Source organism: Medicago truncatula, chromosome 4 (assembly GCF_003473485.1).
Source record: "Medicago truncatula cultivar Jemalong A17 chromosome 4, MtrunA17r5.0-ANR, whole genome shotgun sequence".
In the NCBI taxonomy this organism is placed as follows: Eukaryota; Viridiplantae; Streptophyta; class Magnoliopsida; order Fabales; family Fabaceae; genus Medicago; species Medicago truncatula.
In genome coordinates this window covers 52,981,312-53,008,690 of record NC_053045.1, presented here as the reverse complement: position 1 = coordinate 53,008,690, position 27,379 = coordinate 52,981,312, and the positions used below count along the sequence as shown (strand labels likewise).

Sequence of the window (27,379 nt, the reverse complement as noted above, 5' to 3'; positions counted from 1 at the left end):
TAACAAAAGTTATGATTTTATTCCTTTTCTTTTGTAAAAGTAATCGAGTTTTTATTGTTGGTGAAAGTAATTAATGAGTTTATAATCCGAATAAGTATTCCTCAAAAAAATAATCCTAATAAAGTACTAGTACATGATAAATGTGTTATCGTAAAAAAAAAATGACAAATTTTTATTTTAGTCTTTCAATTTACCTATGTCTTAAATGGCCTGCAAAAACATGCCACGTGGCTTCAGCTTACTTGGTGCATGGCTTCCTGTGAGCTAGCATGGGCATTGTAGCAAACTGCAGAGAAACAATAGTCTTCCGTGCACAAAATAAATAGGTTGTAGTCCTGTAAGATATCTCAAAGGTCAAGATTAATTCTTATTCTCCCAAATGAAGCAAAACCCAAAGTGATAATATGTACAACTCAAAAATCAGATCACCAAATTATTATATTTCAAGCAGATTATGATCACAATAACAAACCACTCATCGATTGTCGTGATATCCAAAGCGTGGATTGTTGGTTGGAGTTTATTTGGTAGCGTTTGATAGGTTTCCATGTAAGGTGTTATACATGGATGCTATTATACATTTTTGTCATAATCAAGATTCAAGAGTGTGGTGGAAGGAGTAGGTACGATAGAAGCAAGAGAGGAAGATCTTCCTTAAATTTTAATCGCTTTAAACACTTTACGTAATTTTATTTTTAAAGAAAAATATAATTTCATTAAGCTTCCATAGGAAATCTTCCTTAAAACAAATACACATTTTCAAAGTTTTATTTATTTTTGTGCCAAAAAAAGTTTAGTTTATTTACTTTTTAAATTTTAATAATCTATTTTTACATAAATACTCATTTCTCATCTCACGTGTCTATCTCTTGTCAATTACAAAATTAGATTAAATAATTTAAGGTAAATATACATTGCGTGTGGGAGAGAAGAGAGATTGGAGGGAAGTCCTTCTTTCGTACATTGGCCAACGAATAACTCTAGGGAAAACACAATTTATTTATTTATACCCTCTCTCACAATATTTTTCTCATTTTAACCTAATTTTGAAATCAGTATGTACACATAAAAGATGAAGAAATTGTACATGTATGATAAATGGTCAACCTTGTTCTTGACATGTCAGTAACAAATGAATATCGTTATACTTTTGTAATAAAATGTGTAAAAAAGGCAACGATGTACTTTCAACGGGACATGAAGAACTTATGTGAGAAAAAAAAAACTAATTTCATTTTCATGAAGCTTCCATTGGAGGTCTTCCTTAAAACAAATACAACTTTTTTCAAGTTTCATATATTATTGTGCCAAAAAAGTTTTATGTATTTATTTTTAAAAAAATTATCTATTAATTTTTACATGCTTACTCATTTCTAATCTCCTACCCATGTACCTCTTATTGATTTCAAAATTAGGTTAAACGGTTTGAGGTAAATATTGTGCGAGAGAGAATAGAAATTGAGAGAAATCCTCGAAGACTTACATACAATGGGCAATGGATACCTTTTGAGCAACACATTTTCCTCCTTTTACCCGTTGCATAATATTTTTTCCAAATTGTTTGACCTAATTTTAAAATGGCAAGAAGTCCATGTAGAAGATGAAGAAATTGGCACACATGTACATAGAATAAATTGTTAACATAACATTGGTCTTGACACAAGGAACACAATGGATACCGGTATATTTTTGTAACGAAATGTGTGAAAAATGCAACAAGACTTAAATAACATATGTGGTACTTTTTGTAATGAAATGTGTGAAAAATGCACAAGACTTAAATGACTTGTGTGGGACAAAAAAACTTTGCCTAAAATTTAAAAAGAAAAACTTAAAGTTCAAAGTCTAATTAAATTAATGTCAAGTTTTGGTATGATTTTATTGATATTTTAGAATTAGATAAACTTTATAGTTTCATCCATCGACATCTTCCTTTAGATCCTCCATCCAAAATCTTAAGATATTGAATATAATGAGTCACTTCTCTTATATATTTAATATTGAGTCCATTAATAATCGATGATGTGGGACTAATCACTTTCACTTGAACCCGGCAATTTGGATGAATTTTAGTTATGTATTGGTTTGCATTCATATATAAGTGTAATTATTGGTAACTCTAGATGAACTGTAATAGTAATTAAACACAAAACGGTAAAGTAATTAATATCTAAAACACACATACATTGAACTATTAATTATTAATTGGTACTACATAGCATGACTAATTAATAGGATAAAAGTACTCATAATGTACACATCTTTCTTGCTTGTAAGTGTAATTAAGAGGATGTTATGATCGATTCCATTTGCTAGAGTTCTCTAGTCTTTAAATTAGAGGTCTTCACACACTAAAACAGACTCAACAACGAACCTGACATTCAGAACTAGAGGTTGATTGAGTTGAGCTAGAATTTCTAAAAGAAATCTGAAGTAGTTCCCTCCAATGACATGTTTATAAGCTCTTCATGGCACTCATGACTTGCTCCCCCATCTTCAAAAAGCCATTTTTCAAGCAAAGTAAGAGGAACATGCGTTTCCATGTTTGCTTTAATATTAATCCTTTCCTCTTGGTGGAAGAAGAGACCCTCTTTTGTGTTCAAGTTGAAGCTGTTGTTTCCTTCATGAGATGACCTAAATCGAGAAGCATAATCAGATTTGGATGAGTTAAGGCCATGATGATCTTGTGTTGTGCTTTGTGCTCCTTCACTACAACTTGATCCCTGCATGTTGCTGAATATTGATGAGGAATTCGTTTCAGCTGATGAGTTAGGTGATTTCATCCAAGTTTCCATCAATCTAGAAATGTTTTCATAGCTTGATGCATATGGAGATGGAATATTCAGGTTTGGTGGATGTTCATGAGAATGAGAAAAACTTGATGAGGGTTTCATCTGATCAGGCAAAGTACCAAGGGTTGTAGGGTTATGTTGAAGGGACAAAGCCTCAGATAAGGCTTGTTTGGCCATATGAATATCTGTTTGTAGCCTTCTTTCCCATTGACCTTTATTCGGCAGCTGCGAACGAGATTCTTGATCAACACCTTCATCAGTACTACTTTGATCTTTGTTCATCTTCCTCTTTAAATGTGTATTCCAATAATTTTTTATGTCATTGTCTGTCCTTTGTGGAAGATATGAAGCTATAGCAGCCCATCTGATGCAATCATCACATATAAATATATAGTTTCGTACTATTATTTGCAGCACACCTGATCTTTATTGTTTTGCAAGTAATTATTTCATCATGATACTCTACTATATATTGTGATTTGAAAATGTTAATTAATTATAGTTAGATAATAGACTCCATATGATTATATCCAAATTAATTAGTTAAAGGGAAAAAGTAAGATATGTAGGAAGGTGTGTGAGGAATGAATTAGGTATAACCTGTTGCCCAAAAGAGCTTGGAGGTGAACAATCATTTTCTCTTCATGATCTGTGAAGTTACCTCTTTTGATACCTGGTCGAAGATAGTTTGTCCATCTAAGTCTGCAGCTCTTACTACATCTCATCAAACCTATATAGTATACAAAAACAAATTAAATCAAATTAATTAGCTAGGTTTACATGTATGAATATTGTATGTATATATATAGATCTTGAAAATAAGCACAAAAAATGAAGAAAATAGAGCAATTATATTATACCAGTATTGGTTGGAACAGATCTCCAATTCCCAGGTCCATGTTGTTGAATGTAAGAAACTAAGATGATATCTTCTTCAGGAGTCCAAGGTCCTTTTTTAATCCCTAGTTTCTCACAACATGGTGGCCTTCCCATCATTAATATATGATGATGATAATCTATTTTCTCTAAGAAGAACCAATATGAATTGATCTGATCTGAATAAAGAGTCGATATATGAATCTACTTTATGGATTATATATATAGATAGAAGACTCCATATATATTACATGCCTCTCTCGCTCTTACTTCCTTCTCTTAAATGCAGAGACAACTGGAATGAATTGCCATGTTATGTACGTAAGGTTATATTTTTAAAACGTGGAAAAAAATTCTTAAGGTAAAAAACAAAAAGACCATGCCCTAAGTAGTCATATTAATGTTTCAAGTGTGTAACGCTAGTTTAAAACCTCATTTTCTTTCTATTTCTTTCTTTTAATCACATCATCAACTTAGATAATCTATGATATAACTTCTTTTTATCTCTTTCTCTCACATGTTTATTTTTTAATCATTGATTTTTTTTTTTTTAAATAAAAATAAAAATTAATCGTTGAATTTTATTATCGAAGTTTGATCCTACGCACAAGACGTGCCACAAAGACAAGAAAAAAAATATAGAGATAGCACAAAGAAACACAAAGGAAGAAATAAAACACCTAGCTATAAGCCACAACACATAACCGGATGTACACAAAACATTTCTTTTCCCATAAATATATTTATCTCTGAAGCGCGTATATTTACTTTCAAGAGTCAAAAGATTAATTTTGTTGATTCTGTAATATACCAACTGTATGTATATCTTTTCAAAAAGCAAGAATTCTCTAATTCATTTAGTATTCATATTCAAATAATACTAACTGATTCTTTCCTAACATCACATTCTTTTTTTTGTTAACCTTTCGATTCCTAGAGAAGGGACCTTGTTAATTACCCATAGTTCGATTAAAATGCAAGTAAAATCAGACAAAATATAATATAAAGTTGTTCTATATAATTAAGAAGTCGTTCTCCGGTTACCCTTGGATTCATATATATATATATATATATATATATATATATATATATATATATATATATATATATATATATATAAATTTATGTTGTTTTCTTTGTTTATAAGCAGAAAGGCGAACACCACTCTTTCTATTGCGGTAACATTTGTAAATGATAAATGATGTTTTTTATGAAATTTAATTATGATTAAAAGTATAAATATAGATGTTTGTGAATTTCAAATTATGACAAACTCAACAAACCATGTTTATCTATTTCGACGATACCAACAATATAGTTAATATAAATTCTTATATTTTTCAATGACACCGATAATAAACATTATTATAAAAAAAATTGTTTAAGAGCATAATTAGGATAATAAAAAATCCAGCTCAAAATTCTATATTTCCTTAATATATAATATAGATAAAAATTTATTTTTTCAATCAGTTTCTTTTCATATTCTTTTAATAAAAATGACACTTTAATGAAAAAACACTTAAAAATTATGTTATTGTTGAATTATATTATTATATATATTTATAAGGTAATTCTTAGATATTGTACTTCTTTCACTTTCATCTAATATATTTGTTTTGTTGTTAAAAAAATATTCTTATATATCTCAAAGTTTAGTTATTCAATATTTAAATTTATTTTAAAATAAATTGATATTAAAATATAATGTAACATTGAATGATTTGATGATTGTTATTTTTTTGAAGTATTATAATGACTACAATTTCAGTCCTTAAAGTGAATAATGAAGAATTTGTGGTACAAACACCGGTTATACATACTACAATGTATTGTTTCTTGTTATACCCATGCAGAGTTTTTTTTTTTTTGACCAACCCATGCAGAGTTATTATTGATATATTATAACAAAATAAAAATAAAAACAGGTGAATTCAACAGCCATTTCCTTAACTAACAAAAGCCGGTTATATGTATGTCTCTCGATATCTCTACTCTCGTCGACACAAAATAACAGATTCTTGTAGCATTTATTATGGCAAATATGGAAGCACACATATATGCAATTTGGAAACACTTTTTTCTTTATTGAGTAACCATGTTTTTCAGGGACAGCTATTGTACCCGCAAAAAAAAAATACAATGCACTCACAAGTGTTAGTTAGCTTAGACCCTCTCCAAAAAAAAAAGTGTTAGCTTAGAAATTACAATTGAATTGTGTGAATGCATATATGAAGATTAAATTCAATTTTTATTACCAATTTTTTTTTTTATGCAATTAGGAAGTTTTTATTGAAATTTTGTTTATCACTTTCAATTTCACCTCTGTCCTTCTGTGTTTTCCATTAAAAAAATAAGCTTTTGAAATAAAGACATGTACACACTACTTCGTGGGTGAAATCCTTCGCAACATACAATATCACTCATAGATAAATATGTTGTAACAAGTTTAAAATAAAGACCAGGCCGTCTTTTTTTTTTTTTACTTTTCAGCATAACTTTTTAATATTTATTTGCTGATTGCTTATTTTGTAGTAATATTAACAGTTTAATAAAAAATAAAATAAAAAATAAAATAAAAAATAGAGTGTCATTTTCTTAAACTGATTAATCAATATGTCATCATAAAAAGCAAAAATACTACTAATACTAGCAATAAAATACTTCTTCACATTAATTACTAAGTTAACGTCAACTTAGGAGTGGCTTAGAATTATTAGGATTTTTCTATCTGCTTCGTCCTTAACTAGAGTACTACTTTTAGCAGCTAACCATTGGCTATGCATCAAAACAATTGTTTTCGAAATAATTAAACTATGACCTCTTGATGTGTGATGTGTGATTTATCATCGTTGTGGTCCGAAAGACAATTAGGCAGTTAGTTATTTAAGTAAAATAGTGGCCTTACGATTAATTAAGGATTTAGGGAGGATTGAAAAATTAATTTGCATCAAACTTCTAGAGATAAACTTGATTTTGAGCACACTAAATTTTTATCACTGCCCTCCCTAAATGAACAAAGACAAATATATTGTCCCAATTTTGTTGTACAGATCATATAATAACAAACAAAGATAAAGTTGATAGAGAAGTGATGATCAAGTCAATAACCTCTACCAATTATATCATATTCCCCATTCTTGAAGGGTAGAAATGCAAAGGCTTGTGAACTATTTTCGGCGGGGTTCTTTTTTCACGAGTGTTGAAAGCTAAATACTTCAAAAATAATATTCCAATACACTCAATTTTTTTTTTTACAGATCATATAATAAATATGGAGGAAATAGGCAATTACCCCCTTAAAATTGTAAGTTTCGTCAATTATCCTCTTGAAATTAATAAAACTTCAATTACCCCTTTGAAATTGCACAACATTAATCAATTTACCCCCTCCGTCAAATTCTTTTGTTAGTCAATATGACGTTTTGCAAATACTCCCCTGAAGTTTAGCAGTTATGTGCAAAATGTCCCCCGAACTTTAAAATTTATATATTTTTTTCTTATCCTTGACTCAAAAGATATTAAAGACAAACAATTAACAATTAACTTAGGTCATTTTCATTGTTAAATTCAAAATGAAATATGGAACTAGAAACAACACATGGAACATCTTATTAGGCCATTTTCATTGCAATGAGAACACATTTGGAATCCACACTCACCCACCAACCTCACAATTATCATCTTCTTCATAATCATCTTCATAGTATGTTTTACAACTTCCATAACATGTTTTACAAGGAACAAACTTTATATCACCACAAGCCTCACATCCACCATCACCTCCTTCAATCAATCCTTTCACAGCAATCAAGCAATTTCTCAAGCTTCTTGTCATCATGAAGTTTCTGAATTTCCTCAACTCCACCAATGTATTTCTTTTCAATAAACACTTTTGGTAATCCTCCTTTACCATAGTATGCTTCACCAAGTAACTCTTCAAGTTCTTCCTTGAATCTTAAATGCATTTCTCAAGCTTCCTTGTTTGCCTTTAATATTTTTGAGTCAAGTATAAGAAAAAATATATAATTTTTTAAGTTCGCGAGGCATTTTGCACATAAGTGCAAAACTTCAAGAAGTATTTGTAAAACGTCATGTTGATTAACAGAAGAATTTGACAGAGGGGGTAAATTGATTAACATTGTGCAATTTCATAGAGGTAATTGAAGTTTTGTTAATTTCAGAGGGTTATTGACGAAAGTTACAATTTCAGTGGAGTAATTGTCTATTTACTCGATAAATGTAGTTAAGATAAGTGAATATAGTGATGCTTAGTAGGGGACTTGTAAGAACACCAAATGATCAATCTAAGGGTGTTGCTTCTTTATAGGACGATCATCGATCAAGTGAAAATCGAAGAAATCAATTACAGTTGCTAAATCATCATCAGAGATGTAGTATAAATTACTAGGTTCAGAATTTTACAACCAAACTCCAACGTTATTTTGTGACAAATAAAGTGTTTTACACATTGCAGACAATTCAATTTTTATAGAACGAACAAAGCATTTAGGGATTGATTGTCACATAGCTAGAGAGAAAACTCAAGTAGGAATGTTGATGCTTTTTCCCATCCCCACTCATGATCAAATTGCATACTTGTTTGCCAAAGGATTATCGCCGATTTTTTTTTCTTTTTAATTCTTTTGTTTCTAAGCTTAGATGAGTTGAAATTTTTCGACAATTACTTAGTCAGAGGGAGGGTATTGGAACAATCAAAATTAAGGCCCTATTTAGGATGGTTTTCTGCTTTTATGTTTTGAAATTTTCAAAAATCAAAACCGATTTTGGCTATGAGTTTTGAACTTCGGTTTTGAGTTTCACTTATGAGTTTAATTTTAGTTTTTATTTTTGAATTAAGACATTTGATTTTTTTGTTAAGTAGCGTAGCAGTTAAAGAAATTCACCTTAAAAGTGAATAAGTGGGACATCCGGGATTCGGACATCGACCACTGCATATATATGCATTATCCCAAGCTAATCTCATGGGGACTAAGACATTTGATTTACCTTACCTCATTATAAATTCACACAATATAATAAAAATAAAAAAAATCAACACATAAAATAATTAAAAATGATATGTTTTGTGAGAACGGATGAGTGGCAACGGTGACGGATAATGCTCTGGTGTGACGGTAACGACTTTCGGTACGGCAACGTTGAGTCTCTGCAGTGGAACAAAAGGTGTTTGCAGGCACGTTAGCACTTCGAAGCTCAAGTCAGTAATGGAACTGAGAAATAGTGTGTAGAAAGTGTTGTGAAAAGTGAGTCGTACCTTGAGCGTGAAGCAAGTTCATCCTTATATAGGCGCACGTTGAACATAACCGTCTCCGGGTTACGTGGTGTGTGATTAGGAGCGGTAGAGGCACGTGTAGGGTGATTGTCGCGCGGAGACGTGCCTCTATGTGGCACGGTGCACTGAAGCTGGCGTGCTCCTTCAGACGCGGGCCTTAAGGCGGTGTAAGTTATGCCACGTGTTGACGTACGATTGATCTTCTGACCGATCCAGAACAAAAAATGACAATAAAATTCAACTTTAAAATTAAACAAAATTACTCTTGCGATCCCTTACTATAATTTAAGGTAATGATTTAGTCATTTATCATTTTTCGTGTCATTTTGATCCTTCAACCATGTTTGAATATCAACTTCAAATTTCAAATCTATGGTTTTTCTCTTCCTGAGTCTTAAGTCCTAAATTATTAATTTTTTTGAAGAATTAAGTCCTAAATATATGTTATGCTCCAAAAGAAAACTTTAGATTTTAAGTTTGAAAATCCATGTACAAACATGGCAGAAGGACCAAAATGATATGGAAAAAAAATGTAAATGAACAAACCATTATATTAAATTAAGAAGCAGGACCACGTGAGTAATTTTACTATGAAAACATTATTAAAAACTATAATAATAAATAAATAAACTTAGGCAGCAAAAAATAAGTATATTGTAAGACCATAAAAACATATGGTAGATTTTAAACATTTCAAAATGTCAGATATTTAGATTTATTCTAATTATGAATTTCCGGTTACACCCCAATTTAAGAAAAATGTCATTTAACACTTATTACATTTTCAACAATTACTCTCTTCTCTTCATTTTTTCTCTATTTCTCTGTTTATTTTTTTCTTCCTCTTAAATTTTTCCCATTCATACTCATTTTGTCATGCATTATTTTTGTATTCAATGTATTTTACAAGAATTTTGTGTTTCATTTTTTTTGAAGTGGGAGGGATATACGTGAACTGAATTTGCCTACATGTGTATGCATTGACGTACATGTATATGCATTGAGGTACATCACCTAGTAACATATGTGAATTTAGGTTGAATGCGTAAATTCAATTCGTCAGATGTGAATAAATAATTAATGAGTAAACCGTTAAATTGGTCATGATATGTTGTTTATGTGAACCATTCTCAAATTAATCTTTTACTTTGTTAATATTTCAAACTAGTCATTGTCTTTTTTAAAAGTTTCTCAATTAGTTCATTGTTTTTATGTTTTCGGCAAGCATATTTGAATTCGTCTCAAAGGATGAGGAAAAAAAATATCTTTTGAAAGAGAGCAAATGCTCTTGAAATTTTTTTGAGAGCTCTGTCCAATGAATGTTGAAAACAATCGATCAGTTGAAAATGTAGTACGTGTTGTCTGACAAATAATGACAATGAATATGGCAAATTGTTCTTGACAACTCAAGAACCTAGTGTCTTTAATTTTTCTTTTATCCTTTCTTTTAACAGCTTGCATTAGTTAATAGTAAATTAAGATGATGTCATGCGAAATGTGTTGAGATTTGGCTTCAAATTTGTGGTCTGAAAGAACAGAGAAATCGTGACACGAATTTGGCATCGTGACACGATTTTGTGATGCCGTGAGTTGGTTTGCAGGGTGCCAAATCGTGACACGATTTTCAAACTTGTTGGTTAAGTTTTCAGGATAAGGTTGGTCGTACCTTGGGTCGTACGTATCAATCGTGACACGATTTGAAAATCGTGGCATGATTTTATCAGCTGAAGACTGGTATTTAAGTGTTCGTGTGCAGTTTTCGGAGGAGAGCTGGAAGAGAGAGAAACTTGGATTACAAAGGAGGGAACTTTAGGGTTGAGTGTCTTTGTAGTGAGGATCTCTTGGGTTGGGAAACATTGTAAACACCTTGGGTAGTGAGATTTCACCATTGGAAGGATTAAAAGCTTCCTTTTGTGTCTTCTCTTTTAGGGTTCATTATTGAGAGAGTGGGAAACACAAATACGTAGAAATTAGGTCTTGTTCTTGTGTAAGCTTGCAAGCTATTTTTCTTGTAACTCTTTGTAACACTTTCATCATAGTGGATTGGAGAGCTGCTCTCTCCCCCAGATTAGGTCATATTGGACCGAACTGGGTCAACAATCTTTTGGTGTGTTTGTTTCTTCTTTCATTGCTTATCTTTATTGTTTTGGTTATACTTGTGGTGTTGCTCTACACTAGACTAGGTCTGTTTTTTGTTGTTATTGCTTGGAGACACTTTACACATTGATTACCACTTCCTTTTGCTCCACACATCTTTGTTTACATTGGTGTGAGTTTGTCCGAATTCACAACAAAATGTTTCAAAACAATTTCTTGGATGACCATTTAATACTTCAACTACCCGTTCATGTCCACTCAATCTTGAGGTTTTGGCTTCAAGAAACTATCATATTCAAAATTAAATATAAAGAGACATGACATATTTTGAATCTCTTCATCTAAATCATCCGCCAAATTTCTAATAATGACATTCATCACTGCTATCATGCAAGAAGTACATCAAAAGCTGGAATACATGAGATTGTTAAAACAGGACATAACATGATCAGAAAATTCATTGTCGTTGTCTGCATTTGGAGTTAGGTAGTTCAATTTGTTTGAATTAAGATATAAGAAGTTGGAGGTACTGGTTCAAATATAGACGAATGAGCTAAACTAATCTAACAATTAATTACTAACATTTGTCATTAAAAAAACAAATATATCGCCTGCATTTTATGCATATACTCAAAGACAAGAAACTCCCTTTAATTGTAGGGCAAACCAAATTTAACTCCCTTTAGAAACCAATAATTTTTGCAAACTTGAGCAACTAACTACCAGCAAATTCAAACTTTACTCATACTGATCTTCTTATTTCAAGCACTGACAATCCCCCATCCTTCACATTATGCAAACCCTATCAAGACACTATGCAGAAACTAAAAAAAAAATATGCACAACTAAAAATATAAAGAGAGAGAGAGAGAGAGAGAGAGAGAGAGAGAGAGAGAGAGAGAGAGAGAGAGAGAGAGAGAATGATGAGAGTATGTGAGAGAGACGGAGTTGTCCCAAAAATTATCACAACCGAAAAACAAATCAAGGTGGAAAACATTTGATTTCATAAATTTGTAAATTCTTGTGATCCAAAACTACGGGAAAAGTTAGACCAGATATGAATTGGTATTTACTAATTTACAAACACATTTGTCAAGGTTTGGTAGGGATATAAGCAACACAAAGTGTGAATGTCAAGGTTTAAAAGGGTAAGATAAGACATTCCTAATGAACTAGTGATGAGGTTGCCTTTGCATTTCCATTTCTTCCATTTGGAGATTTAAAATACCGAAAAGCTAAATGGCACAAAGATAATGAATAGTGGTAGGGGCCATCAGGATACCCACACAGGGTGATTTTAAAATGTATTTTTAGTGTTGTTAGCTATGAAGATTCATATGGGGAAACAATTTTCTCAAATAAAACATGTCGCCTCTAATTTGTGGAAACATTTATCTTTCACTGGGAAGTTATGTTCAAGTCAGTCATCAGTCCAGTGGGAAATGATTTTGGCAAGTGTATAAAACTCATTAAGTTTCTATGAAAATCAAACAGACCACATTACATAAATATGTATACCCTTGGTCCCATTACTATCTTTCTTCAATCCACTAATATTATTGCATGTGCAAGCTTCACCAACATCATGTGCCAACTTTTAAGCGACAGGGCTAAAATACTGTTGCAAGAATTGATAAAGCTCTTCCGCGACTAAAGCAGGATACTCCTCTTGTGGAAGAAGAGCACCAGGCACTTCCACAAATTTGCACACTCCTTTGGCTCCGTTAAGAGCTTCCATCTCAGCCTTAGACCTTTTAGGGGATCCTTTAGTTGATACAACAAATACTGGTATTTTTCCCTCCAAATCTGCAAAGAGTTGAAGGAACTCCTCGCGGGATGTTACAGGGTCTAGGAGTCCAGTCAAGAAAGCCGCGGGTAAGTAACGTGCTCCTTGTCGCTTTGTCAATGCATATCTGCTTTCGACAATGGCTGGTGTCACGTTATCAGGGTTGGCATATACATGTGATTTGTACTGTGATTGGATTGCATTCTCATTGCTCACAAGCATGTTATACACCATCCACCCAACTGCAGGCGCCTTTAAGGTGCCTCTTAGAAGACCATACCTGTCAAGTTCGTAGGGAAGGTAGAAAAAATAAAAACAAGTTATCGCCTTTCAGGTTGTTTGTGACATGGACATCACTCTTTCAAAGATAACTTGTGAGAATCAAACATCACCGAGCATTTAGATGTCAACAAGAATAGAAAGTTATATAGACAACCGTAGTTAAGAAAGTTAATCCCCCTTTTTAAATGCCCATCTAATAGAAACTAGAAATCAATGCTACAGTGATCAATCAGTAAGGAAAAAAAATGCTCATTGAAAAAGGGAGCAATACAGTACCTTGTTTCCATGCTGGAATCTCGGCCAAATACAATAGGAAGGGGACCAGACCAGGTGGGTGCAACAGCAGCTATAGCTTTGGGCTTCACCAGACCCTTTTTTGCAGCACGGACTACTATTGAAGCAGCATGCCCTCCACCAATAATCACCAGATCGTTGTCTAGTTTAACACCAACAATGTTAGTCATAGAGTCTAATCAATACAAAGACCTGTGACATATTCAACTAATCATGGAAACAAATATTCATTTCAGAAAATATCCAAACAGAAGACAATCATTGGATAAACACAAAACATACTTTGACCCCACAATTCACAGGAGAGGTCATGATAGATGTAAATATTCCATCAAATAACAGAAGAAACATGGTACAATAGAGTATATCTACTTGTTAAATTTAAGCCGTCATTTGAAAACTAGACCAGCGGTTCATTGAATCGGTGAAAACAGTGATTCACAGATTACTGGTTTAAATGCAGTTGAACCAAAAATAATTAACTGTAGATCTTATTTTCCAAGTACCAGCAACAATGAAACAAGTACACTCCTTTCCAGATTCCCAATACCCACCAATCAATAAAGAAAATAAACCAAAAGCCCTTTAACCCTGCCAAGCACATATGGAATTGTATCTTCCAAGTTACAAAAGCTACATAAAAGACTTAGCAATATTTCTCAAGTATATAATCCAATTTAGTAAGCAAATAGATTTTTTAGTCCATAAACTTCTCAACTGAAAAACACAGAGAAACATATATACCAATGGAAACTACCCAAAATAATTAAAAGGAGGAATTAACTGTATGCAAGTTTTCTTAAAAAAAAATATGAATGACAACTGCAACCGAACTATACCGATCTAAAATGATGTTTCAAAACTATAATTCAGCACAAAGACACTATGACAACAAATAAAATCCTCCACCACAATCAGTACCTGGTTGTTTTACTGGACCATTGGGTGAATTGATGAAATCAACCAGAAATTTTTCCAAGACGTCGGCATTGTAATCAATCTTCGGTCGATCAGAATAACCTAGACCGGGCCAATCAACAATAGTAGTGCGGTAATTGACACTGCCACTACGTTGAGCAATGTCTTCAGCAACTAATCTCCACTCCTCAACAGTGCTCACATCAGAAATGGTTGGCATCATCAAGATATTTTGGGAAGGCTCTGAACTCTCCTTCACATGTTCCTCATAATAAATATTTATTAAATTGTCCTTGAATTTCCACTGCCAGTTGCTAGTCTGATGGAAAATGAAAGAAAAAAAAAGGGAATTATGCATGAGTCTTTGAACTCTTTGCAGAAGATTCACAACCTCTAGTGCTAGGAAACCAAAAGTGTTAAACGCAAATGGTATAAAAACATGTTGATTGTCAGAACATGTTTTCTCATGTTCAACCAAATTGTTTGAAGCAGCTTTGAAGGTTGCTTGTCCCACAGTGAAAGCCCCGTCTCTCAATCCTACAAGTGGGGAAACCCCAGTCCAGTCCAAACATGCATGTTTCCCTCCTACTTATATGTAAACCAGAAAATTTGTTGGCCTAATCATTCTCAAAGGACCACGATTCTCTGTTGTTAACATTTCCACGCATTCACCAATTTGATGCACGACTGAATGCGTGAAAATCATGACAACAGTGAATCCGATTTCTCAATTTTCACATTCTTTTCAATTAGTTCAATATGTTTTTCAACATACAATCTTGTGACCTGAGCATCAACGTGCTCTCTATCTTTTCCATGTTTGTTATCTTCCTGCTTTTGATCCATGGATTCGTAACACAACACACCAACAATTAAATATACATGTAATATTTGTTCATTAACAAACCAGATTCAACAAGTTTTACACAAACCTCAAAAGTTTGTATCATAATCAAATAAAAGACAATTGCTTTTAAAAAATCAAGTAAAATGACAACAATATATACACAATTTAATGAAACAAAACCAATTAAAAAATAAATAAATAAATAAATAACTGATAGAGAGGATAATTATACTCACCTTCAATGGAGAGGATTTGTCACTGGAAGAGACATTGGAATAATCAAGGGTAGTTGAAGCTCGGATCTTAAAGGGTTTAAGAAGATAAACAGAGTGAGAGAGAAAGGGTTTGCGAAATTTGGTGTAAAGGTTAGAACTTGAAGGTGAAGGAGTGATGAATGTTGCAGAGAGAGCCATTAGAGGATGCAGAATTTCAAGAATAAAAAATTGAACAATGATATAATGACAAGGTTTAAGGTTAATAAAAAACCACGGAATGGAAGTATAGCAGAAAATACTGACCGTGGACTTGATTAGATTCTTACGTTGGTGGAAGCTAAAATGACAAATTAACAACTATCACGAATTTAGCTACATGGTTGTCCGAAACAACACCGTTTTTTTTTCTCTATTTTTCCTTTAATAAAGTTTTTGATCCCCGTAAATATCTGCAGTTTTGTTTTTAGTCCCTATAAAAATAAATCATACTTTTTAGTCCCTACAAAATTTTCTGTTAGTGTTTTTAGTCCCTGTAAAATTAAAATTTGTTTAATTATGCTTAAACTTCTAAATTTTTGAAAGATTTTTTACATACATGTTCATAACATCGTAAGACACTCTTTTATAAAAAAAATTAATTTTTTAACGTGTAATAAATTAAATATGAATTTTTCTAAAAGCCAAATTTTCAAGATTATATTAATGAAAATTTGGACCTAATAATAAAATTTTAAGTTACTTTTTTGTGGAGGAACTTTGTATAATATTCTAAGTAAGTATGTGAAAAATATGTTACAAATTTAAAAGTTTAAGCACAATTAATCAAAATTTAATTTTACAAGGACTAAAAGTATGTGTTGATCCCTATTTAAATTGAAATTTGTTTAATTATACTTAAACTTTTATATTTTTAAATGATTTTTAACAGACATGTTAAGAACATTATAATAATCTCTTTTATAAAAAATTAGAATTTTTTAACATGTAATGAATTAAATATTATTTTTTTAAAAAGCCAAAAATTCAAGATAAAACTAACGAAAATTTGGACCTAAAAATAAAATTTTGAGCTAAGTTATTGTGGCGGAACCTTTTATAATGTTTTAAACAAGTATGTAAAAAATCATTAAAAAATTTAAGCATAATTAAACAAATTTTAATTTAACAGGGACTAAAAACACCAACCGAAAATTTTGTAGGGACTAAAAAGTGTGATTTATTTTTGTAGGGACTAAAAACAAAACTGCAGATATTTATAGGGACCAAAAACTTAATTAACTTTTTTTTTTTTTTGTCTTTTCACGTCACCTAAAAACATCCGATTAATCTCTAATCATTTCATAATTAGATTTAGATAAGTGAAAATAGATGTCATTATCGAAATGAAATAGAATTTTATCAAATATTAATTTCATTCATCTAATCTAATGTCTTTATAATTCCTCTTGGTTTAAATTATACTGTAATATATAGTCGCTTCATATAATTGTCTTTCTGAGCTTAACTCATTTGACATGGACAATACATAATATATATATATATATAAGGTCCGGGTTCAAACCCCGGCCACCACCAAAAAAAATATAATAATAATAAAATTGTTTTTTATATCATTCCATTAATTCTTAAATAATAACAACAATATCATAAAAATAACATATCAAAATAATTCCTTAGAAAAAACATATAAAAACAATAATATGATGATTTTATTTGTATCAATTGCGATTCGTTTGTACACATGGTTAGACTTTTCTTTCCCGGCCTTGCATGGTTGTGTGAATCCCCTAATCTAAAACTTTTGTAACCAAATAAAACTAAAATAACAAGTAACAATTTAGTAATACTTTTACTTTTATTAAAAGGTTTAAATAAATAATGGGCTTCAATGAATTTACAAAATCTATATTTTCATCACTATTTTTTTTATTAAAGAGCAACTTAGGGGTTCAAATATGTAAAGGGAAGGAAAATAAATTTTAACTGAAGGGAAGAGATGAGGAGTCATGTATGTATGGTTGGTTGATATTAAGCTATAAATAAAGCAACATGGGAAGATGTAGAGAGTAGAGACCATCTATGGACATTTTCCTATCTTCTGGCATAAAGACAAAGCTGTTTGTGTCACCAAAGGCATATATATGACAAAAGGTGTATGTTATGTTAAATATATGTAGTCTAGCAAGGCTGGTTAGATATCTTTTGCATTTGATGTGATACATATTTGAATGATTATATGACTGTTATTTGTGTAGTTACAAATAAAGGCCTGTAGAGAAATTAAAAATGGTTTCCCTTGTTAATGTTTGTGTAATGTTCAAAGAAGAAGAAAATCCTTGTTAGCAGAATAGCAAGAAAACCATGTGTGCTGGTAGTGTTATTGCTAAGAAAACCGACGTTCTTTTTGTAGCCATTATGTGTTGACTGTATGAATCAAGTAATCAAACCACAGGGGCTAGAATAAGTTGTAACTTATACGGACCAAAATCCAAATACTTTCACATATGAAGCATAGTATTGACTATTGAGACTATTTAGTAAAACGGGAATCAAGAAACTTGAGCACCTGTAAACAACATAAGAATAAACACATTCAAATAAACCACCATTAAATAAACTATCGTTCTATCGAGAGAGAAAAAAGTAAACTATCATTCAGATTGATACATTAACTGGTGCGGTTAACTGGTGTGATCAACATTAAGTGATTTAAATAAACCAGCATTCAAACTCGAAGACAACAATAAACTCAAGAACAAACTCATGTAACTAATAGATTCAGATAAGAACCAACTAGACAATTTGAAGCCAACAGTAAACACGAGAACATGTAATACTGTGTAAATAAACCAGCATTAATATGAGTCATTGTTGAGTAACGGGTATTGTTAAGGGAGTACACATAGTAGCATTAAGTGATGGATGTGACTAAAACGGTATAAATAATGATACCAACATAAACCAAACTTAGTCAATGCACTAGCCAATAGTTGGAGTATTCCTAAAAATATGTTACTTCTCAAGCACAAGCAAACAAAAAGCAAAAGAAAAATGTGATTTATTGGCCAGAATTTCCTTAAACATAGTGTGGTTTAGGGACATCAACTGACTCTTAGGTCTCCTGCACGTGCTCATGTCTCCTATCCTCCAATGTGTGCTGAAGTTGTGACCTTATAACACAAGGGTTCACTGTCTGCAGAAAGCTCCGCATTTCAAAAGAATTAAACCTGTCATACCTTCCATGAGCAATCATGTAGTGGTTGATGTAGTTAGTTGGGCTTGGATGAAAGCAGACCAGCACCTGCAGAAGTATGTGCAGATGCTACTTAGGATGTTGTTTGACCTGATGCTTACAGTCGATGTATTTGCACCTGCAGAAGTATGTGCAGGTGCTCCTTTCTATCATATGGTTCATCTGTAGTTGTAGGTGCTGAGAAAGTTGGAGAAATACTGACATGACCGTGGTTGTGCCATTTTGAACACTTTTCATGAATGTTTGCTTGTAGGTACAGTCTGATTTTCTGTAGGTAACGAAAAGTTTTGGAAGTTGTGACTGTGAATTCAATTGTGTTAGGATGTAGAGTAAATGACATTTTAGTAGTTAAAGTAGTTAAAGAATTAGTTAGGCAAGTTATTTGTTAATGAGGTAGTTAGGATTATCCTGCATAAATAGGGAGGTATATTGAGTATGAGAGATCTTTTGAATATTGTGAATGGGAAACCCTTGAAGGAGAGATTCTCCCCTATTCTATCATATTTCTTAAATAAAGTGTTATTATTTTGGAATTCAAATCTTGGGTTCCTAACAAGTTGCATCTTGAATACCTCAATAACGTGTTGTTCTGGTTTAGCTCGTATGGCTTTACCTGTCACCTGTTCAATTCTTTTCTTCAAGACTTCCAATAGGTGTCTGGTACTTTGAAGGAATGATACCAGCTGTTGTTTTTGTTACATTTCAACTCAATTAAATAGTTCTATCACCAGTAATCTCTGCAGGAACAAAATCCACCTTTGAATGAGTGAAAGCGACTTCTATCTCTCACAATGATTTCTACTTGATAGACTTTAGAAATCAGCTTCATCACAGTATGGCAGTCCCCACAAACCCTCAGGTTCTTCACTATTCTTAAAATCCTTCCTTTAGGAAGCTTTGCAATTCCAAAAGCTGCAGCAAGCTTTTCACTGTGCTTGGACATAGAATCTTCTTTTTCTTCCTCTTCAACATCATGCAGGACACTCCTTACCTGGGGCGCGTAACCTTCTTCTTCTCTAAGCCTCAACATTATTTCCCTTAGTTTATCATGGGCCTCTTTTGTAACCTCATTAGGCTTTTCACCTGCCACAAAACCATAATTGACCTTGTCAATTTCAATCATGCTCCAACCAGGAATTTTTTTCATGCTCTGTTCAATCATTGTTCTTCTTATGCCAGCAACATCCTTCCATTTCCCTGCAACCGCGTAAACATTTGAGAGCAGTACATGGTCACCGGAGTTGTTTGGATCCATTTCAGCAAGCCTTGCTTTCACAAGCTCTGCCAATTCAATATTACCATGAATGCTACAAGCTCCAAGGAGGGTTCTCCAAATGATTACGTTAGGTAAAATTGGCATCTGACGTATAAACTCATAAGCTTTCTGCAACCTAGCAGCCCGACCATACAGATCAACCATACAGCCATAATGCTCGATGGCGGGTTCAATTCCATAAAAATTTCTCATCTTAGAAAACAAAGCACAACCTTGCTCAACCAAACCACTATGACTACAGGCATACAAGAGAGATATGAAGGTGACACCATCTGGCCTAACTCCAGACTCTTCCATCTCATGAAACACCCGGATCGCCTCATCTGCACGACCATGCATTGCAAGTGCTGCTATCATCGACGTCCAAGACACAATGCACTTTTCCGCAGACATATGTTGAAAGACCAACTTAGCCATATCAACATTTCCACACTTCGAGTAAGTATCAATGAGAGCATTGTTAACTGAAACAATACAAAGAAACCCCGCTTTTTCCATAAACCCATGTAAAATCTTCCCAAACTCAAATGCCCCAGCCTGTGCACATGCGGATAACACCCCAGTAAGACTAACCTCACTCGGCCTATTTCTGTCCCGCAACAACTCCTTAAAAAACCCAAACGCATCATGAAAAGAACCACTTTTAGCAAACCCAACAATCATAGTACTCCAAGAAGCATCATCTCTCATCTTCATTTCACAAAAAACTCTTCTCGCCAACCAAAGCTGACCTGCTTTAACATAACCCGCAAGCATCGTATTCCAAGAAGTCAAATTCCTAACCGGCATCCTTTCAAACAAACCCCAAGCACCCTCCACATCCCCACACCTAAAACAAGCAGTAACAACCGCATTCCATGCTACAACATTCGGTTGAGACATTTCATCAAACACCTTTCTCGCATATTCATAACACCCACATTCAGCATACATACTAATCAAAGTGGTTCCAACAAATATATGATCATCAAAACCATGACGAAAAGCATGAGAATGCAGCTGAATCCCCTGTCTCTTAGAACAACCATCGTTCGCAATGCCTTTAAGTGTGAAGGCGAAAGAGAAACTATCAGGGAGAAGAGTGGGGTGGCGAAGTAATTGAATGAAGGGTTGGAGGGAAGAGAGAGGGGTGGAGGAATGAGAGAGGGAACGAATGAGGGTGTTGTACATGAAGGTGTCGGGGTTGGGGAAGTGATGGAAGAGACGGAGAGAGTAGTTGAGAACATGATCGGAGATGGAAACGGCGCAGTTGAGAAGGAGTTTGCCGAAGAAGAAAGGGTGAGTGTGAAGGCCTGTAACGTAGAGATGAGTGTGGATTTGTTTCGTGGTTTTGAGGGTTGTGTTGCAATTGCTCAACAGTGAAAGTAATATTTCTTCGCAACTCTTGTTAATTATGTTCATGTTCACAATTCAAAGTAGTTAGTTACTTCTTCCTCCCCCGCCACTATTTTGAAACAATGCATCGCATCTTCCAGCTCCTCCTCTGTGGAGAGAAAAAAATAAATAAAAAATCAAAGGGTTGGTCAGACATATTAAGTGATAATTGAACACCTCAAAAAAGAAGTGATAATTGAAATATCAATAGTGTCATTATTAGTTTATTTTCTGGGAACTTCTATGGTACACTCACAATTTTGAGTGTACCGGTACTCTTGTTTCACAAAATATATAAATTAAAGATCACTTTAATGAAATAAAAAGGTATTTGTCAATATTTATATTTTAGAAAACATCATTTCATAAAAAAAATCATCATTTCATTGTTTATAAGGATCATATTACAAAATTTACATTTTGTCATAAAAAATAATCAATATTCATTGTTATGAGTAATAAAAATTCTTAAAAATTAAATTTTATTTCGTCGAAACTTTTGGTATATAAAATTTAATTATCTTAGTTGTCAATGATAGAAAATAATTATTTTTCTTAAAAAAACAACTCATTTATTATTAATTTTATGACTTGGTGTACCAATACACCCAAATTTATTGGGTGTACCATAGAATTTGCCTTATTTTCTTGTATACAAAAAAAAATAAAGATAGCATCTAAAACATTTCAATTCTTATTTTCTTTCTTGATTTAAGATATGAAATAGTTATAACATTTTAAACGTGGAAAAATATATAAATTATTTAGGCTAGGAAATAGTTCATTTTCTATGAAATTTTATGTTTTAAAAATCATTCTTGCTAACATCCATGTTTTATAATTATTAATTAATATCATTATACTTTATAACGTACAGTAGAAGAAAGACAAAAAGGGGGGAAAGTTCCTGCTAATTATCAGGCCAGAAACTAAAGATTAGTATCTTTTGTTTCTCCCTTTCATGGTTAATCCACTTCTCTAATGGTGCAGGAAAGTAGATGATCAACTAAATCATAAATAGTGTAGACAAGAACTACTTTAATTAAATAACTACTAAATACATATCATAAGAGTATACATGTGAGTTTCCACCAGTTACAAATAAAAAGAAAGAGCCACGTCTTGTTAGCTTCTTGATGCCTGCTCTTTATGAATATTCAGAACCTTCTTAGCAATCTCAAAGAAGTAGCATGTTTTGGCATCAAGTCGATGCACATCACGTTTTGCTTGCAAGTATGCAAAAGCATTATCATTTTGACATCAAGATGATGCAAATTTGGTTGGATATCCCTGAAGAAAAAGAATTCTGGGTTCTGTACTATGGGGAGTAAACCTGCCAGCAGGAAAAAGATAAAAATCAATGAGAAAATTTAAGGCTATAAATTAATAGGGAGGGTAATTTTTATTAGAAAAGCAGTAATTTTATTAGAAAACCCTTGATACTATAGCCAACAAGATAAACAGTTACGCTCCTCATGTCAAAATTTATATTCTATCACCATACCCATGAACTACATACAAGACATCTCATAAGAACTTGAAAGAAGCTTACCTTAGTTATACATAAGTACAAATTATATTTGCAATGTTCATGCTATATAAATCAAAATTGAATGCTATGAAATTAGCACCTATCTTTCTTTCTTCTGTGTGAAGACTTAAGTATGGGTGGCGCCATAATCTTCTTAATTCTTTACATAAAACACATGTAGCATTCTGTTGCAAATTGCAATTTGCACACCTTTGTCCTGAAAATTAATATTTTGTGTTACATGAAAAGAAAATCATTATTGACACATTCACAAGAAGAAGAAAAAAATAGCATACTACAGTTGATAGGCTTGAAGACTTCAATGTGATCTTGACAACATTGGGCTTGAAAGCACCCATCCTGCTGACAAACCTACACTAGCTGACAATAAACTCTTCTTGTTCAAAAGTTCATGCAATTCACCAGAATAGGTGTCTACCAGAAGCACCAAACATCCTTGGAAACAGGAACCAAACATAGTATCAGCACAAAAAAAAATCTAAGCATGGCCTGCAGTCTGGCAGTAAAGTCAGAAATCAAATAAAGAACTGCGTAAGAAGTCATCCATGTTTGAAAGCCATAGAACTCACCATTATTAAAGGTGTCTGCTGGAAGCAAAGAATGTCCTTGGAAGTTGGACACAAGCATAGGATCAGGAATCATCATTTTCTAAAGATATTGTCTTATAATCAGCAGCTGATGACCTGGGCTCACGGCGAAGAGAATTCCAGTTTGGATGTTTTTTCTTAAGTATCTTTTTATCTCTAACACCATCATACAAGAATTCGTAGGCATGATAAGTTATATGACCCTTTTTCAACAAATGTTCTACAACAATCTTAGGTGCTGCTACCACCTTTTTATCAGCTTCAAAAATTGTATTTACAGTATCTGGGACAATGTCCTTCTGTACCATAAGGTGGATGATACCAACTGCTTCTTGAACCTTGTGCTCCACGCAAAGACAATTTAAAACCCGACCAAATGTTGTCAGAGATGGAATAAATCCTTTTTCAATATTTTCCAATAGAAATTTGTATCCTTGATTAACATTTCCTGTTTTGCAAAAGCCATCAATTAAGACCCGGTAAGTATAGTTGTCAGGGTCACAACCATTTTTCTTCATCTCCGAGAAGAGTCTTAGTGCCATTTTCATATTGAGCTGTTCAGAAAATGCACTAATTATGATGTTATAGGTTGCCGTCGTATGAGAAACATCATATTGTTTCTCCATCCCTCTAAATAACCCATAAGCACCATCAAGATCCCCAACCTTGCAGAAACCTGTGATTAATGTGCCAAAACTAACAACATCGGGTGTCAAGCCCTTGCTTTTCATTTCCCCAAGCAAATCAACAGCTTCATTTACTTTCTTAGAATTGCAAAGGCTTTCTATGATAGTGTTATATGTAATTATGTTTGGAGCACATCCTTTCTCCGTCATCGCCTTGAAAATCTCCATTACTTCTTCGGACTTTGCAGTTTTGCACAGTCCATTCAACAAAGTGTTATATGTGATAACATCAGGAGTCATACCTTGACTCCACATTCTGTTTACCAACTCAATTGCACTGTCTAACTTCAACTGTCTGCAATAGCCGTCAACCAAAGTGTTGTATGTAAATATGTCTGGGATGCATCCTTTGGTTATAGCATCACCAATAAGATGATTAGCATCAGATAAACAACCCATCTTGCACAGGCCATTTATAATTAAATTATAAGTCCATATATCAGGTTTACAACCCTTTTCTGCCATCTCATTCATCAATTGCAAAGCCGGCAAAATCAGACCTTGCTGACATAACCCTTTAATCAAGGTATTGTAAACAATAATGCTCGGCCTTAAACCTTTTCCTAGCCCATCCTTAAAGACAGCCATAGCCTGATCAGGGTCACCATCCTGGCAAAAACCATTAACTAAGGAACAATAGGTAAACTCGTCTGGCTTAAAACCCTTGAAAACCGCATCTTTCAGAATCCTATTTGCATCCACTACCATCCCCTTTTTACAGTATCCATCAATAATACTATTATAAGTAAAATCATTCGGCTCAAATCCACCATTAACCATTTTATGTAAGCATTCCTCCGCTTCAACAACCCGTGACTTCCTACACAACCCACATATAACTGTATTATACGTAACAACATCCGGCCTCAATCCTTCCCTCGAAACACAGCCCAACAACCTAACAGCCCTATCAAGCGAACCCTCCTTACAAAGACCTTGTATAAAGATATTAAAAGTAAACAAATTCGGACAAACCCCTCTCTTCAAAACCTTATCAAAAAGCCTCTCACTTTCCAAAACAAAACCTTTCTTACACAACGCATGAACAAGCTTATTAAAAGTAGTAACATCAGGACACAAACAACACTCAAGCATTTCATCAAACAACTCGCGAGCTCGATCATTATCACCAAATTCATAAAACCCTGTAACAACAGTACAATAAGCAACAGCATTTGAAAAACAACCCAGCACCGGCATATTCCGAAGCAGCCTCAAAGCAGCATAAGGCCTACCCGTTCTACAAAAACTCTTAATCCTTATAGTATAAGTATACACATCTGATTCAACCTTTTTATCTTTCATCCTCATATAAACCTTATGAGCTTGATTAAAATAACCAAACTCAACAAGAATATTCATAATAGCATTATAAGAATAAACAGATGGGTCACAGTTGAATAAATCCATGCGTTCAAATGTATCAACAGCTTCTTGAATTTTTCCTTTTCTTCCGTAGAATCTCATGGCTTCAACGTAAACTCCTTCTAACAATGTGTTATCGAGATTTGATCTCATTTCAGAGAGAAGATTCTCCATCTCGTTGAATTTACCATGGAAGCCAAGTTTTTGAAGCATGGATTTGTAGGTGAAGAGAGTGTGTTTGAATCCTTGTTCGTTTTTTGATGAGTTGAAGATTTCTAATGCTTTTAGTGGATCATTTTGTACTTTCACTACAGCTGCAACATGTTTTGGAAGCAACGCACGATTCATTCTAAGAACATAAACAACTACAACAAGGTTTCAGGTTCTTGTGCGGGTTTTTGCAATGTTTGAAAAATGAAAAAGGAAATTAAACCAAACGAAGCGTTTTGGAGTGTACTATCAATTTCATCCCTAAATTTTCAGGGGTCGGCCAAATTCGTCCCCAAATTTAACGAAATATCAAAATAGTCCCTGAATTTGTTTGACGTCCATCAATTTCGTCCCTCCATCCAAAAGGTCCGTTAGTGTGCTGTGTTGGCTTGTACACGTGGGAAAAAGAAAGTCATGTGTACAGGGACTAAATTGATGGAAAATACGAAAATTTCAATTTTCACTTTTTTAACTTCATTTTTCTGCAATTCCTTTTTTACCCCTATGTTTGCCATTACCATACATCCTCATATTTCATACAGAACACATCAACTAAGTCCCTGTCTGTTCTTCTTCCCTCCATTTTCACTTCTCCAAGATCATCATCCTCTCCGGCGATCAAGATTGCATTTTTGAAGGAAGATTTCGTCTGTTTTGAAGGTAACTTCGTTCATCTTCTTCTCCTTTTTCTCCGTTCGTTTTCGCCTATATTTTTTCCGTTTTTATGATTTTCGTTTTCATGTTTTTATCAATTAGTTATGACTTATTACTATTTTGATTGGTATCTACTGCCTTTTTTATGTTGTTCTGCAAATTTATGCCTCAAGGATCAACTTGTTTTCTGTTAATATAATTTAGGGACTTTTTTTTTATGGTTTTTAAAATAATTCAGGGATCGATTTGATAGTAACACAAATAATTCATGGACTAATCTGATGGTAAAATTATAACAGATATGCAACATTTCATTCATCTTCAACCTCTTTTCATGGTAAAATCATTACAACTCTACACAACTTTAGAAATATACATTAACATGTTGCAAAACTCAAACAAGCAGATTATAACTATCATAAACTTAATCACCCTAAGCTCACTTTCCATCAACCTTGCCCTCCAAACCTCGTCATTGCCACTTTCCTTAGCCTTAAGCATGGACTGAACCTTCTCCATCATTCTTGTCTTTCTTCCATGAGCAGCACAAATTCCATTGTTTTTAAAGTAACCTAATTCTTCAGCTTCATCAACCCACATAACATTCAAGCACTGTCACATCACCATTAAACATGGAGGATGAAGATGAAACTTGACTTTGATAGCTCTTTTTGCCCATATGACCACCTCCCATCATTTTAGATTCAATTTCAACAGTTTTGCTTGAATGAATTTTGCAGATTTTGGTTTTCAGATTCAATTAAAAAAAATTAGGGTTTGCAATTTTTTGATTTGGGGAAGAACGTGACCCTTAATTATTGGAAGAAAATTTGAAGATTTTGGAGTGTAGATTACACATTGTAAAATTAGGATTCCAATTTTATATATTTGGGGAAGAAATAGTCGTAGGAGAAGGAAGAGAGCCGTTGGGGAAGAAAAGCAATTTCCTGAAATTCAATCAACTTAGTCCTTGAAAATTTAGGTCATTATCGGCCAAATTAGTCTCTGCCTACGTGGCG

The 27,379-nt window shown here is 33.2% G+C and overlaps 4 protein-coding genes and 1 long non-coding RNA gene across 6 annotated transcripts; all 5 read right to left on the bottom strand.

The window, feature by feature from the left end:
• Positions 1-2,140: 2,140 nt before the first annotated feature.
• Positions 2,141-3,945, bottom strand: LOC25481134 (myb-related protein 306). Its single transcript, XM_013586379.3, has 3 exons — positions 3,653-3,945; positions 3,393-3,522; positions 2,141-3,156 (listed from the first exon to the last, which is right to left on the bottom strand). The coding sequence occupies exons 1-3, from the start codon at positions 3,786-3,788 to the stop codon at positions 2,418-2,420; spliced, it is 1,005 nt and encodes a 334-aa protein (XP_013441833.1). The 5' UTR covers positions 3,789-3,945; the 3' UTR covers positions 2,141-2,417.
• A 4,638-nt stretch (positions 3,946-8,583) lies between these two features.
• Positions 8,584-9,379, bottom strand: LOC112418208 (uncharacterized). The gene is made up of 2 exons (XR_003008451.2): positions 8,947-9,379; positions 8,584-8,838 (listed from the first exon to the last, which is right to left on the bottom strand). It is a non-coding gene; the product is annotated as an uncharacterized lncRNA (long non-coding RNA).
• A 3,020-nt stretch (positions 9,380-12,399) lies between these two features.
• LOC25481145 (uncharacterized) lies at positions 12,400-15,748 on the bottom strand. Its single transcript, XM_013586370.3, has 4 exons — positions 15,425-15,748; positions 14,345-14,660; positions 13,406-13,565; positions 12,400-13,127 (listed from the first exon to the last, which is right to left on the bottom strand). The coding sequence occupies exons 1-4, from the start codon at positions 15,599-15,601 to the stop codon at positions 12,659-12,661; spliced, it is 1,122 nt and encodes a 373-aa protein (XP_013441824.1). The 5' UTR covers positions 15,602-15,748; the 3' UTR covers positions 12,400-12,658.
• Positions 15,749-18,204: 2,456 nt separating this feature from the next.
• On the bottom strand, positions 18,205-21,421 carry LOC25493818 (pentatricopeptide repeat-containing protein At1g74630). Its single transcript, XM_039833080.1, has 2 exons — positions 19,229-21,421; positions 18,205-18,924 (listed from the first exon to the last, which is right to left on the bottom strand). The coding sequence occupies exon 1, from the start codon at positions 21,331-21,333 to the stop codon at positions 19,381-19,383; it is 1,953 nt and encodes a 650-aa protein (XP_039689014.1). The 5' UTR covers positions 21,334-21,421; the 3' UTR covers positions 18,205-18,924; positions 19,229-19,380.
• A 908-nt stretch (positions 21,422-22,329) lies between these two features.
• Positions 22,330-25,940, bottom strand: LOC25493815 (putative pentatricopeptide repeat-containing protein At1g74580). Of its 2 annotated transcripts, none has more exons than XM_024781543.2 (4): positions 23,428-25,940; positions 23,134-23,293; positions 22,938-23,054; positions 22,330-22,639 (listed from the first exon to the last, which is right to left on the bottom strand). In XM_024781543.2, the coding sequence occupies exon 1, from the start codon at positions 25,842-25,844 to the stop codon at positions 23,490-23,492; it is 2,355 nt and encodes a 784-aa protein (XP_024637311.1). In that variant the 5' UTR covers positions 25,845-25,940; the 3' UTR covers positions 22,330-22,639; positions 22,938-23,054; positions 23,134-23,293; positions 23,428-23,489. The 2 variants fall into 2 exon arrangements, with proteins under 2 accessions (XP_024637311.1, XP_024637310.1); XM_024781542.2 differs by having other exon boundaries at positions 23,137-23,293.
• Positions 25,941-27,379: the final 1,439 nt, after the last annotated feature.

Excerpts from the sequence above, each read along its gene's own strand:
- LOC25493818 (XM_039833080.1), bottom strand. The coding sequence starts at position 21,333 with ATGAACATAATTAACAAGAGTTGCGAAGAAATATTACTTTCACTGTTG.
- LOC25481145 (XM_013586370.3), bottom strand. The coding sequence starts at position 15,601 with ATGGCTCTCTCTGCAACATTCATCACTCCTTCACCTTCAAGTTCTAAC. Across the intron at positions 13,566-14,344 it reads TGGTCCAGTAAAACAACCAG|ACAACGATCTGGTGATTATT; the intron begins GTACTGATTGTG and ends GTGTTAAACTAG. Across the intron at positions 13,128-13,405 it reads GATTCCAGCATGGAAACAAG|GTATGGTCTTCTAAGAGGCA; the intron begins GTACTGTATTGC and ends CGAACTTGACAG.
- LOC25481134 (XM_013586379.3), bottom strand. The coding sequence starts at position 3,788 with ATGATGGGAAGGCCACCATGTTGTGAGAAACTAGGGATTAAAAAAGGA. Across the intron at positions 3,523-3,652 it reads ATCTGTTCCAACCAATACTG|GTTTGATGAGATGTAGTAAG; the intron begins GTATAATATAAT and ends TATACTATATAG. Across the intron at positions 3,157-3,392 it reads CAAGCTCTTTTGGGCAACAG|ATGGGCTGCTATAGCTTCAT; the intron begins GTTATACCTAAT and ends TGATTGCATCAG.
- LOC25493815 (XM_024781543.2), bottom strand. The coding sequence starts at position 25,844 with ATGAATCGTGCGTTGCTTCCAAAACATGTTGCAGCTGTAGTGAAAGTA.